General features: G+C 35.2%; 2 protein-coding genes across 2 annotated transcripts; one reads left to right on the top strand and one right to left on the bottom strand.

Annotated features, from left to right (window-relative positions):
- Window positions 1-3,723: 3,723 nt before the first annotated feature.
- LOC113329818 lies at window positions 3,724-4,548 on the bottom strand. Its single transcript, XM_026576642.1, has one exon. It carries the CDS (start codon window positions 4,546-4,548, stop codon window positions 3,724-3,726), a length of 825 nt encoding a protein of 274 aa, XP_026432427.1.
- Window positions 4,549-13,265: 8,717 nt separating this feature from the next.
- Window positions 13,266-13,895, top strand: LOC113329817 (DEAD-box ATP-dependent RNA helicase 45-like). Its single transcript, XM_026576641.1, has one exon. It carries the CDS (start codon window positions 13,266-13,268, stop codon window positions 13,893-13,895), a length of 630 nt encoding a protein of 209 aa, XP_026432426.1.
- Window positions 13,896-14,783: the final 888 nt, after the last annotated feature.

The raw sequence follows: 14,783 nt of genomic DNA, 5'->3' as shown, positions 1-14,783 counted from the left end.
CTATGTGAGAAAAAATCATTGGTTGAAATTCAAGTCTCGGATATTGTTCAATTGCTCGAAAGACACAAATCAGTTGTATATGAAAGTGGGTCTTTCTGACCTAATACGACTGTAATAGCAATTTTAAACGGTATAAAGCAAGACTTATTGCCAAACGATGCATTGATTATAAATAAGTTTTTCTCTCATGTCAAAGAAAGACTTATTCAGAATTATCATAAGTATTATTAGTAGCTCAGTATGACCTAAGAGTTGCATTACTTAAATGTGAAAATAGCCTTTATTAATGATAAATTTTAGTCTACAAATTTTAGAAATCAAAATATGAAATTTAAGCATCCTCCCATAATGGTATATGAAATTCAACAAAACTATAAATGTTTCAAGTTTTGGATGAAATTATTACAGATTTATGCATATACCTCAAGATCAGTGGGAGAAATTCATACTCTTGGTCTTGTATGTTAAGACATACTACCTACAAGTAGTGATCTTGACTTTATGCATATCTCTATATTTTTTGAAACAAATGATATTAATGAAGCTTACCATGTGATAGTAATATCATATGGATTACTAAATCTCTCATATAAGGCATATATCGAATGTTCAAGGAATTTTGAGATAATAACATATTTAACAGATTTTATTTCATGTTGGATAGAAGATATAAATTTAATCTTCATTACGTCTTAATTATGATACGAAACTTATAACAAGTTGTTGATATGTTAACTAAATGCCTAAAGAATCGAAGAACAAATTACAGGAAAGCTATCAAGAATTTTGAGATACTATTTTAACTTATGTCTTATAATTAGTTAGCAAACCCAACAAAAGTTGATTGGGTTTCCAGACTTCAATTTTTGTGGATGTATGGATTTTATAAAGGAAGAACCCATTAACAGTAGTCCCACAATTGAGTTTGAATACTTATTACTGCGATACTTAGAGACTTAAGGTTTGTCTCTACATTGCTGAAAATTATCGTCTTAGCTTCGCAACATTAGAGCACGATATGATACAAAAGCAACAAAACACATGAACCGTGGGTATATATGCGTGAATTAACCAATTCAGAAACAATACATGTTCATGTAACACTTAAGCACAATTGCATTTGGAGATGCACTTATTGAACAATTACCTTTTAAGACCTATTAAGAAAAGATTAAAATCTTAGGTATGTGGGAGTAATTGATTATTGAATTCAGCTAATTTATGTGCTTATTTATGAACACTTATTGAGCTCTTATTAACGTCATTCTGAATTATTTCTGTATCCATGTTTAGTATAAACTTATGTGAATGGATGAATGTTAACAGAAATAGTCTTTCTTTTGAAGACATTACTGGACCATTATGATATCCCAATTTAAGGCCTAGTTAAGTAAGCTATTTGTGTTGTGGTACATGGAAGGGAACATGTTGATAACAGGACAATGTGCAACCGCCATGACCCGCATGAGTAGTTTTCTTGATCAAGGTATTATGTTTAACCATTAAATTTTGTTTAGCAATTATGCGCGCTTATATTTTCTATGATTAACCATTAAGTCGATTATCACATGGACCAGTGGGAGAACGTAAGAATATTTTGTATGACTAGAAATATTCCCTTGGGCCCATGTAATAATCTTGGTAATAGATTATTGCTATACTTATATTCGGTTTCCTTTATGAGATTATTATTCCTAATATCTCTTCTTTGATGGACGGTCGAGATCTAATGCTATTAACTAAACCCTAGGAACTTGGTCCTCCTTCTGCCTATAAGAGGAACACAATAGCCATCGGTATTGTGTTCGAGAATTTAACTATTCATAACTTATGAGGTCAAGAAGGAGAAATCAAGAACTCCACAAGGTATTACCGCTGCTCCAAAGATGATCGGCGTGAGATGGATTAACGCTATCAGGTATTCCGTATAAACTAATCTTTGTGTATTTGATTATGTGATTATCATGAAGTTCAACGACCCTAATTAACGATCTATAAAATAAATTCTGAGCTGAAGCAATGCTACAAGAGTAACAAGACAATCTTTTGCTAGAAGATTGTTCCCAGCTCTTATATATATATATATATATATATATATATATATATATATATATATATATATATATATATATATATATATATATATATCAGAAACAGAAGATCCCAACTGTAAGCTCCTCCAAAACTTTGCTCCATTGTACCAATTTTAAATTTTTGTGTTTTGCTCCATTGTTCCTAAAGTTTTACACACTTTCATGAAGCATATAGATTGATGAATGTAGTTAGATGCAAACCAGGCCAAATGACTCTGTATCCTTTTTCTGAGAGTTTATGCATCGCATTTTGTTAAGAACCAGACCAGATGACATTGAATCCGATATGACCTGATCTAGCTAGATGTCACAGACAAATCAGTCCAACATCTGAGTCTGACTAATGTTAGAACAGGCCCGAGAGTCAGCTGTTAGGCACATGAGTTATCAAACAACACTAGCTACAGGTTTGGGGGATAGCATTAATTTCATTGCAGAGGTGGTTGCAATAATTCTTGGTATTGAATGTGCAGTAGGCAAAGGGTGGCATAACCTGTGGGCTTCAGATTCTCAGGATGCCACCAACATCAACAACCACTTGCATTAACGTAATATATCCATATAACTAATTTACTAAAAACGAATTATTGATTCTGACCAACCTTAAAAATATGTGAAACCACCACAAGCACCCGTACTGCAAACATGTTGAGAAGAAATAAAACCTACAAATCCACCAACTTGGAGTAGTTCAACTCTCAAATTCCGCAATGAAACTGTCAATGCAAAGGAATTTGCCTCCTGCATGTGACCGTTTCAAAACTCCAGGTGATACTCTGATTTAAAGTTAATATAAGATTATTTGTTGATATTCTTGGTTTCTGGCGAACGAGTTTTAACTTTTAACGATTAAACTAATTTATGTATTTGTGTTCTTGTGTCCTTGTATTCAAAGGAAATTTGGGCAACAATTCCAGGTTTATAGATGAGCACGGCACGACCATTCATGACAAAGGTCCCCCATTGACGTTCAGTCTAGTACGCTACAAACCAAAGGTGCACCTTATGTCCATCTGTCCTTCTTGATATCACATAGACATCTGCACGTAACGGTGAACTTTATGTCCCTTTTCTTCGTAAAAAACTACCAAAGCCGTTTAGCCACTTGGCCATGTGCATAAGTTGGCTTCTCTTATCACCTTTGTCGACGTACAACCAAATGGATCATGAAAGGATTCCAATGATTGATAAATACTAGATATATAGTGACTGTTTGTTAGATTTCTTGATTTGTTTATTCTTTTTCTGTTTAAATAATTTTGTTAGAAATTTCAGTTGGAATCCATAAAACACTATCTAATTTGTCGACATTGCTGATTAAGGTACTTGGAATAATGCACTTTTTACATAGTTGACATGCCCTCTGATACCGCAAAGTGTTAAAATTATTAGCATAGATTTCTGCAACTGAAATCGGGATAAACGCTCTTTAATTAGTGCTTTGATGTAGGTTCGATGAATTTCGCCTGAACTAAGAGTAAGCATTAGGATATAGAAAATTTCCACATATCCAAAGCAATTCTTAGATATGGATAAGTCACTTTCTGATACTATATTGCAGGCATCGTAAAACCATATTGTTTTCTTTTTTTTTTTTTTTTTTTTGCTAAGAAAGAAAATTCATTACTAATTAAACCAGGTTACAGTTTTGATCCTTCTGAATATAGTTTAGAAGGAAATCAGCTGGATTTGAGTTCCAAATTGAACCACCATTAATTCTGGCATTTTTTGTCATTACATCTGCTATTCCATTAGCTTCCCTTTTGACATGGGAACAAGTCCAAAAATAAAAGGAATTTAAAAGATGCCTACATTCCTGGATTGTACTATTTGTTGTCCACTGGATACTTCCAATGGCTGCATTTATCGTTGATACTACATTTCTATTGTCTCCTTCTAGGTGAAGATTAAGAACTACATTTTCCTTTGCCCATTTGATAGCTTCTAGTGCTGCTACTGCTTCACCTTGTTCTTCATTTATTGACTTTGAACATTCCCCTTTGGCTCCCATGAATTGACCTGCAGAATCACGCATAATTAGTCCGATTCCAATAGGTGTGTGTTCATCTATATAGGAAACATCAAAGTTCACTTTCAAATCATTCACTTTTGGAGCATTCCATTTGTGTTCTTGAGCCACCTGATTAGCTACTTGAGTAACATTTAGAGAATTCTCCCATTCAGATATGAACAGTTTTACAGTATTGACATATTCAATAATTCTGATTTGTGCATTGTCAAAAACTACTGAGTATCGTAATCTCCCTATATGCCACAATATGTAGCCAATTAACCTTACCTGTTTCCGGATATCTGCCACAAAGAAATTATTAGATTTAAACAGATTCTCAAGCCAGATTTGAAAATCTCCATTTCTGCAAGTACTGATTAGGTTATTATCTATTGCATTCCAAATACTAGTAGAGACAGGGCAATCTATAAACAAATGATGCATTGTTTCTACATGGTTATCACAAAGAAGACCGTTACTAGGTATGCTATCAACATATCTAGAAAGCTTTTCTCTCGTGGGAACACAATTATGTAAGCATTTCCATAGAAGATGATGGATTTTTGGTGGCAATTTAACCTTCCACAACCTCTGCCAGGGAAAAGTAGGATTATTAGTTACATTCACACCCTGAGATTCATTTGGCTGTTGTGAGAATAATTCTTATTTCTGTTATCAACAACCATACGGTGGTTCCACTTTCGACTTCCAGATAATCTGTTTGGGAAAACCAATATAGTACTTGCTATAACTCTCACCAACAATATATATTATAATATGTGTATATGCCTTTCTACCAACGATATATATATATAAGTACTTCCAACGGTCTTTAACTACATTCACAAGTACTTTCATCTGTTTCTCTCATTAGCTAAACCTCACTTTCTCCTATTTCTCTTTATATCCAAGTCTAACCCAATATGGCTAAGATAATCATCTTATTTTCTCTCAAACTCATCGTAGTGTTTGATCTGCAATAGGCAGTTAGCCTGGTTTTCAAGAAACGTAAAAGAATTGATAAAATCAAGAAACCGTTTTTCCATAAGAAAAAAAAAATTCTAAATTTTTTCTCCTAATCTTACTCTCTAATCCAGATTTACTCGGATTTAGATCCGAGATTTCAGATCTACCGACAAAATTTAGGATATATTAGTCTGTTATTATCTTTTCTCTTTCAATAAAAATATTGCGTTTATGCAATATTAGGTTTAGGTTTTTCATTTCTTTTCTTGTTTGATTCCAATGGCTATTACATGTCGTGTGTTCTTTCATTATGCTTATATAGCGGTTTATCATAGCCCTTGGGGCTTTTTAATGGGATTTTGTCATATAATCAAAAATGGAATTGTTACAACAAGTTTTTTTCTTCAGAACTTATCTCAAGAACTTCAACTGTCCATATCATATCAGTGGAACGAAAAAAAAAGAGAAGATATGTCGTATTGGACGAAACTCTTTTGTTTTTTCATGAAGTTTATTCATGATCTTTTGGTAAAACAAATGGGATCCCAGACTGATTTTTTGACACAACTTCTTCACTAAAAGATGAGACAAAGGTATGTGCTTTGGAATTTCAATTGAAGAAAAATCTTAATCATACTTCTGTGATAATTCAGGAGGATACAATCAACGATCAACAAGTCAGTTTATAGAATCATCAAGATATTCTTTGGAACATCATTTCTCTGCAGGATCAAAACTTCTATTTGTTTCTTCAATGTTATTTGGTTTTATGTAATCTCAAAAAATGTAAAATTCATTATACAATTGTTGTGTCACTACATGTATAATGATGAAACAAGAGGGTGTGTCTATCTACCACCTCTTCTGTGTAATCCTTCAAACCTCAATTTGAATGAGGTAGTCTGATAAATAAATCTTAGGGGCTCTTTCAAGCCCCTCGTTCATTCAAAAAAAAAATAGGCAGTGCCAGTTATACCCTTCTTGTTTTCGTTCAAATTTTCCTTGCAGTTAGGGATAAAGGGGGATAAGAAAAGGGAAAGAGGAAACAAAAGTTATTTATCAGAAAACATAGAATGGTATTGTATTCTTACGAGTAGAAGAAAACTCAAGTAAGAAGGATGGGTTTATTTTTCTCCCTGAACATTGGGTTTTTGTTTACTATCTGAATAATACAATTGTTATTTGTTATCTCCGTAGTTGTGTTGGATTGTGTTATTTTTGTGTTTTTATTTCATTACAAATGGTTGTTTCAATTCCGCAAAGAAGAAGGTCACAAAGTTGATCAAGTTTTTGGTATCAGCGCAGTGTTTCGATTCTAGTGTGTATGCAAGGGTCGAGGTCTAAAGGGGAAGCAGTAGTACCAATTGATCTCGACATCGACAGGAAGAGAAGAACAATGATAAATTCAGAAGAAGAACCTACCTTATCACTCAAAAAGATTGCAGAAGACGTCCAAGAGATAAGAAAGAACATGAAGATGATGATGGAAATGATGAAAGGAACGATTCCACCATCAAAATATCAAGACAACCAACATCAAATCACTGAAGAAGAGGGATCAAACAGTCATTCTAATGCAAGAATTGATGTTGAAACACCTTTCAAACTACAAGCAAACTTCCAAATACCCTCATATGATGGAGAATTGGATCCTGAAAAGTTAGATGGTTGGTTAAATACCATGGAAGTTTACTAAACTGCAAAGACTTAAACTGAATTTCAAAAGGTTAGTTTTGCAAGATTAAAGCTCGAAGGTCACGCTCTAACATGGTGGGAAGCACACACTTCAGGGCTAGCATCAAACAATGAACCTCCTGTAAGTTATGTTGCGTTACGCAATCAGTTTTACCCTATTGGACATAGAGAAAGGCTTAAAGAATGATGGAAATTCCTATGTCAAACTAAAGGGCAAACGGTACAAGAATACACTACTAAGTTTCGGAAGCAAGCAGTATCATTGGGTGTGAATTTTCGGAATCCGGAAGTGCTGGACAAGTACAAAGCAGGTCTTTTTTTTTTCATTTACGATCAAAACTATAACTTTTTGGAGTTAATAATATTGATGATGCTTGTAAGAAAGCCATGTACATAGAGATGAAAACTCGTTCTTATGGAAACAAGACTGAATTTTCTTCGGAAGGATCCAACAAAGAAAATGGGTTTCGAAAAGGAGAGACAAAGAAGACTCATGTTGTGGCCAACAAAGGAAAAATGCATTGTGATCATTGTGAAACAGATAGGTATTCCAAGGAAAAGTGTTGGAAGTTGCATCCTGAATTACAACCATCGTGGTGGAAGAATAAGGATAAAAAGATTGCTAATGTATGCATTAAAGAAGTAGATGTATGCTCTGAAGACGAAGTGATTGAGGGTTCTTCGCAGCCAAATGAGAAGTTGGTGTGTATGGCTGGTAAAAGGGGCATAGTTTCCGAAGAAATCAAAGAAGAAATGTTTTGGGTATATGCTCAGATTGGGACGACTCCAGTTATTACTTTGTTCGATAGTGGCTCGCAACGGAATTTGGTTTCTGAACAGTTGGTGAAGGAATTGCGCTTAAGCACATCTCCACATCCTACACCATATCCATTGAGGTGGTTGTAGAAAGATGTACAGTTACAAGTCAAGATGCAGTGCAAGTTCAAGTTCGCCATTAGCGAGAAGTTCAAAGATGAAATTACCTTTGATGTTGTACCGTCGGATTCATGTCAAGTTGTTTTCGGCAGCCCATATTTGTGCGGTAGAGATGTTGTTTTCCATAGAAGGGAGAATGTATGGAGATTGGCAAAAGATGGTAAAGGGTTTTGTATCTTAGCTTCGAAAGAGAAGAAGAAGTTACAACTCATGACCGTCCAACGAACAAAGCACTTAGTTAATGCTAGCTGGAAGATTGCGTTTCTTATAATGCGACCATAAGTGGAAGATAATGTCCAAGTAATAAAACAAAGAAATTTGTTACCAGTTTTCATAGAAAACTATCTCAACCCACTCTACATAAGCGGCGTAATTTATTGCAGTCAATTCAGACGGCATTGGACCTGCAGCAATTACCATCTGCAAGGGTACAGTCACAATGCTTCGCGGAAGACGCCATATCCGGTGTTAAAGAAGAAAAGAATAATTATTTTGATGTAGTTCATGATAGCTTTTCCTCATCTCCAGAGACAGGAGAATGCCAGCAACGACGACGTGGATCAAAAGTCATTCATCTAGAAGAAAATGAGACAAAAACCTGCTGCGGTAAATATGAAAAACACAGGAAGCTACAGTACCAATCGTTCGTCTCGTTTCAGTGATGTTAAGAATTCTATGATTTATTCTCAGTTTTCAACTGGAAATATAGCTATTGAACCCGTACTGAGTGGAAGTCCTTACAAAGATGGTGGCAGAAGCAGCAATGAATGTATTGCTTACAGTGCATCGCCTTAAGCTTTTGAGGGACCAAAAGCCTTCATATGGCGAAGGTTTGATCTGCCTTATGGTTTCCTATATAACACCTGTAAGTAGTCTAACTGCAATAGACAGTTAGATGGTTACACCCTTCTTCTTTTCTTTCAAATTTTCCTTGCAGTTAGGAAAAAAGGGGGATAAGAAAAGGGAAAAGAGGAGATAGAAGTTATCTATCAGAAAACATAAAAATGGTATTGTATTCTTACGAGTAGAAGAAGACTCAAGTAAGAAGGATGGGTTTATTTTTCTTCCTGAACATTGGTTTTTTGTTTACCACCTGAATAATACAATAATTATTTGTTATCTCTGTAGTTGTGTTGGCTTGTGTTATCTTTGTGTTTTTATTTCATTACAAATGTTTGTTTCAATTTTGTAAAGAGGAAGGTCACAAAGTTGATCAGTGTTCCTCACAATATTTCCGTTATGCACAAATGAGGTTATTTATAATGTTCAAAATTATGGAGCAAAACCAAATAATGGAATGGATTCGACGAAATCTTTCTTGGTCTTTAGCTTGCAAAATTCGAGTTTCGGCCTGCACAGCTGCACAATACGGGCAAAATAAGATTAATTTTGAGTTGGCAGAAGGAATGTGAGTCAATTAACATTTATGTGACAAACTTCTTGGTGGCATGATGGTTCTTTAGACTTGAATTTAAAAACATCGATATTTACCAATCAATCATATTCGCAATCTAAATTCAAAAGAATCTTAAAATAACTGATGAAATTTCTTCTTGTATTAGATGGGCGAAAGTTATGGATGAGTATGGATGCGGATTTGGTATCAACCACGTCCAATCCATCTAAATTAAGGATTTGAAATTTTCACTCACTTCCAAAACATTATCTGTTGGATGTGACACCCACGGGTAAGTGGATGAGCGGATTGGACGTGGATAAATTTGCGGATCTAAAAAGATTATAAGTGGAAACGGAAAAACGTTGAACATGAGTAACATAACTTAGTTTTAAAACTTAGGTTACTAAAATATGAGTAATTAACATAACAAGAGTAACAATGCTTTTCGAACAACCAAAATGATAATATTTACTGATCTGAAGGCCTCCGATCTATCAAAATTGGTAATTTTGGAATATCTATTAATTTAATACTAACACTATCCTTAGGGTTTAGTGCCCATCAAATGGGTGATGTTTCATACCCGTCAAAATGATTGGTTTCAAAAATTCTCCCACATCCAGTCTGCCTAGAAAAGGGTTAGGTTTCCACCCGCCAAAATGATTTGGATAAAATCCGTTGATTTCGGTGTTCTTGCACACCCCTTACGCAAATTATGTCTTGGTTTCTGTCAAATGGGTTTATTCCTTAGGCCTCTTGTAGTGCTGATCACCAGTTTGCTACAATTACCTTCTTAACCTTAATAAGTTATCTCACCCTCACATAACCAAAATCCAAATACGTCGTTTTCATCTCTCGTTTTGAATCTCCAAAATAATTCAGAAGAAAACGCTCTCTTTTTTTTTTCTTTTTTTTTTTTAATTTGCTTTTCCAACGCTACGACATAGATTATTAGGAGCAACCTCCTCACATCAACACTCATATCATCATGATTTTTCCTCTTAAAAGCGGTTTTATAACACTCACATCTATTGTTAGGATTAAACAATCAAGGATTAGAACATCTCCAACAGAGGATGAATCTTCTTTTTTTCTAGCGACACGTAAGATTTTAGGTCCTATAAACTAGGAGGGATCAGTTACTAATTATGAAAGTGTTCAAGATCTACACCTCCGGCTCCACCTCCACGTCATAGTTTTCATTAATTTTTTATTAAAATTTTCTATTGTTGGAGATGGCTTTTAGATATGAGGTCCTACATTTACTCTATGTGTAGACCCCATAAATAAAAGGACTAAATAAAAAATCCACTTAGGATTTTTTGCCCCTTCTGTTGGAGATGCTCTTATAAGTTATAGCCTTAGTTGGGTGAATGTTAGTTTTGGTTTCCGTCGAGTGGGCTGATTCCTTAGGCCTCTTGTAGACTTGTAATGCTAGTCACCAGTGTGCTGCAGTTAAGTTCTTACCCTTGAATCCTTGATATTGATAAGGATATATAAGGGGCACACTCTATGGTTTTATTTATAAACCACACTGGCTACGCTCTTAACTTCTATCTCGGTCTCATTGAACCAAACTCCAACTACGCCATTTGTGCCTCTCTGGTTCTGGGTCTCTAAAATCCATCCAGAAGAACAAGAAGCTCTTCTTCTTCTTCTTTTTTTCATTTTGATTTGCTCTTTGAGCACTACGAAATGGATTACTGGGAACAACCTCCTCACATCAACATTCATAGCATCATGATTTTTTCTTGGTTTGCTTGTCTCTAAATAGAAAGCTAAGTGAAAGATTGCATAAGATAAGTTGTTGTCTGCTTATCTCGATGTTACAAGAGGTGGATTGCAAATCTAACCGAATATTCAGACTCTCCGGACACGGTGAAATTGTATATCAATGTAATGCAACCATTGAGTTTCCAGATTCAATTATGTTGTCTTTGTTGTATAGTTAAATTTTATTCGATTGATATGTAATACTGAGCTTCTAAACAGTAATATGATATTTTGATCTGAACCCCTAAATTTTGGGTATTTGTTGTTATCGTTTGATTTGTATCTAAATGTTGGTGGTATTTTTGAGAAAATTTTTGATGGGGGCGTTTTTTGAAGGGGGCATGGGGGACCAATGATATGTTGACACATGCAATTGATATTAATGAATTATGTTTCCAAAAATATAAAAGAAATGTATTTTTGTATAGAAAATTTGTTTTCTTAACTGGTGTTGGTATTTTTGGAAACATAATTCATTAATATCAAGTGCATGTGTCAACATATCATTGGTCCCCATGCCCCCTTCAAAAAACGCCCTCATCAAAAAATTTCTCGGTATTTTTAGAATTTGGAAATGTTGTTAATTTAGTTGTTTTATATATCAGATTAAGTAGTGATCTTGGTGAGAATAATGGGCATAAGTATATGCCATTGCCACCTGAAAGTTTTAGTATTTCTATCTGGTGCTTATAATTATCAATCTGGCAAGAAAGATCTGAATTTTTAATCCCTGATAACCTGAAGGTTACCTTATTCAGTGGTTGTTTAATTCGCATCACAATGAATGGAGCCAGAGTGTTGAAAGTCAGAACTTCCCAACTGAAGCTCAAGTTGCTCAATGCTAGTTGTTCGCCAAGTGCAACGCAGTCATCTCATCTATTACCAAGTATTTGTATTATCCAAATATCTTAGATGTTCCTGTTCTGTTTCTCAGTTTACTACTCATTTTGATGAAGCATATAGATTAATAAATGTAGTTTGACGCAAACCAGGTTGTTTCATATTTGCAGTAGTCACTGAAAGTTTCATGTAGAATCTTGTTGCGCGACATATAGATGAGCCATAGGCATTTCTGATAAGCACCTTCCCTGAGTGAGGGACGCCACTAGTTTCACTAAGGAAGTGGTTGCATTAATTCTTGGTATTGATGGGCAAACAAAGGGTGGCATAACCTGTGGGCTTCAGATTCTCAAGCTGCCACCAACATCAACAACCAATTGCACTAACATAATATATGTTGGAAAAATACGGTTTTATGTGAATAAAAAGTTATTATAAAACAGTTTTTCAAAATAATTAAAACACCTTCCAAAATTATCTCTTGTTTTTATGGGGTAAGCTTAGCTTATATATATTTGGATTTGCACTAGGGTTTTAATATATATAGAAAAACCTCTCTCATATCCCCCTGTGTTGAGTACTTCTTCTTCGTTTTTCTATGTTTGATACAAGGGTTTCAAGTGCTAACGATTCGTGAGTTTTCCGCTGCCAAGTTCTAGATAGAATAAGGTTTGAGTGTGCTCTTCAAACTTTATTGAGATTGTTGTATCTTGGAGGCAGATGTCCAATAGGGCTATAGCAACATCCTTTTTTGGAGTGTAGCGGGGCATTCTTGTCTTAAGGACAGTATGTTGAACATGCGCCTCAATCCACCATTACTGGTTTCTTCTTTTTATGGTGTTTAGCAGAATGTTCAAGACATCAACAGTTGACTAAGGAGAAGACACAAAAAATCAGATAAGTGCCTCTTATATTATTTAGTTGTTTGATCAATCTTTAATTGTTATTCCCAACAATCTTAAGACACGATGTTTTTCATAATAACAATTAAAACTGCAGAATTTTAATTAGTGAAGAGCTGGTCTTGTGATTTTTCTTTTAAATCTGAATTTCTGAACCTATGAAGAAAAAATCCTCACCACGTATCTATATATATGCAGTGGTTAATTAGTACCTCATCATTGATGGGAAGTTTGACAGATATCTAAACGTTTTTCAAAAGTGTGTATTGATGAAGTGAAAACTAAAACTTTTTGTCCTGTATATCTACTGTTTGATATCTTACCTTTGAGAAATTGAAAAAAATTGGTAGGACACAATGCTTTTCCATTTAAATGCAATTTTATTGTGTCTCTTATTCACTTTGGACAATAAAGCTCGTGAGTCGAATTTCTGATTGGTCTTTGAACTCACTATGTGGATTACTAAATAATTTAGTTAATCTGAGATGTTTGTTTCGTTTTTACACTTGATTTACTGGTGTTTGATTCTTGTGGTCAGCTGAAAGATATCGCGTGTCTAGTACATTCACAAGCATATCAACTTTCATGGGCCAATTGCGCTAAATATTGCGCCTACTAGAGAACTAGTGCAGCAGATTCACAAGGATATCATGAAGTTTGCTAAAGTGTTGGGTATCCGGTCTGTTCCCGTTAATGGAGGCTCACAAACCAACAAACAGATCAATGCCTTAAAGAATGGAGCCGAGATTGTTATTTGTACTCCGGGTAGGATGATCGACTTTCTATGTAAAAATAATGGGAGAATGATAAACCTTCATAAGGTTACTTATCTTGTTTTGGATGAGGCTGATAGAATGTTTGACATGGGTTTTGAACCTCAAATAACTCACATTGTTCAAAGTACACGACCTGGTCGCCAGATTATGCTCTTCTCTGCCACATTTCCGCGTACAGTTGAGCAACTGACACTCCAGATACTGACTAAGCCTGTCGAGATACAGGTAGGAGGAAGGAACGTAGTGAACAAGGATATAATCCAGTTGGTTGAGGTGATACCAGAGAGTGAATGGTTTCTAAGGTTATTGGAGCTCCTTGGAAAATGGTACGAGAAGGATTTCAGGAATGATGTCAGTAAGATATTGATTGCCACAAGCGTTGCTGCTAGGGGATTAGATGTGAAGGAGCTTGAACTGGTCATCAACTTCCATGTCCCAAACCAATATGAAGACTACATCCATCGTGTTGGTAGGACAGGTAGAGCCGGAAGGAAAGAATCATGACTTCTTCGGGACGTGATCAGTCAGCTCATTCTGATGCAGCAACAACAGTCTGAAATTCATTACCAACAACAGCCCCAAGCACCTGGAATCTTACATCCTGGCGTGGCATCATCCTTGATGGAGTATATGATGCCTCCTCACTATGAAGTTGGACTTGCTGTGGGACCAGCTTATCCTTTCCCAGTTCCGTACTTCAGAAGTATTTTTGCATATGGCGCTCAACCCATGTTCAAGAGCCTGTATAAGTTAATGCTAATCAATATCATGTTAATGGTTTGTCAACTCTCATATTCGATATATGCAGCTTACAGGTAGGATGAGACGGTGGATGCGGGAACTGAGGAACACTATATTGTGCGAATCAAAGTGTGTTCTCCACCAATAAAATCATGCAAAGGTACTACGGTACTCATCCGTATGAGCAAGTTAATTTGCCCATTCTTTAGAATAATCATGCAAAGGTACAGTGGAACTCGTTCCAGGTATAAACCCCCATCTAGATATATGTCTGTGATTGCATGTTTATTTTGATATTGTGTAAGTCTCTTCTTGGAGTAAGTAACTTAAGGTCAAAAGTCCTAAATACAAGTCGTGTATGTAACTGTCGTTGAAAACCATTTAGGTTTTATTCCTTTTATACAATACTCTTTAGAACATTAACATTCTAAATTTGTGTTGAGAGTCTCCACTACAGGGGAAAAGCATCATCTAATCATGCTTAATTCTTGTACTTGCTGTCGGTTTGCACTTGCTCAAACCAAGAGCTAAGTTTTAAATAATTCTTAAGAGAAGTATTTAAATGTGGGGGATAAGATCTATGTTCTTTAGTTGGTGCACCTCATCCAGGGGAGGTTTTGGAGTTAACAACATTTTGTTGTCAACAGATTT

Source organism: Papaver somniferum, unplaced genomic scaffold (assembly GCF_003573695.1).
Source record: "Papaver somniferum cultivar HN1 unplaced genomic scaffold, ASM357369v1 unplaced-scaffold_117, whole genome shotgun sequence".
NCBI lineage: Eukaryota > Viridiplantae > Streptophyta > Magnoliopsida > Ranunculales > Papaveraceae > Papaver > Papaver somniferum.
The sequence above is the reverse complement of the archived record's forward strand: the minus strand, read 5'-3'. Positions and strand labels throughout refer to the sequence as shown.

Coding starts and splice junctions, on each gene's coding strand:
- LOC113329817 (XM_026576641.1), top strand. CDS start 13,266: ATGAAGTTTGCTAAAGTGTTGGGTATCCGGTCTGTTCCCGTTAATGGA.
- LOC113329818 (XM_026576642.1), bottom strand. CDS start 4,548: ATGCATCATTTGTTTATAGATTGCCCTGTCTCTACTAGTATTTGGAAT.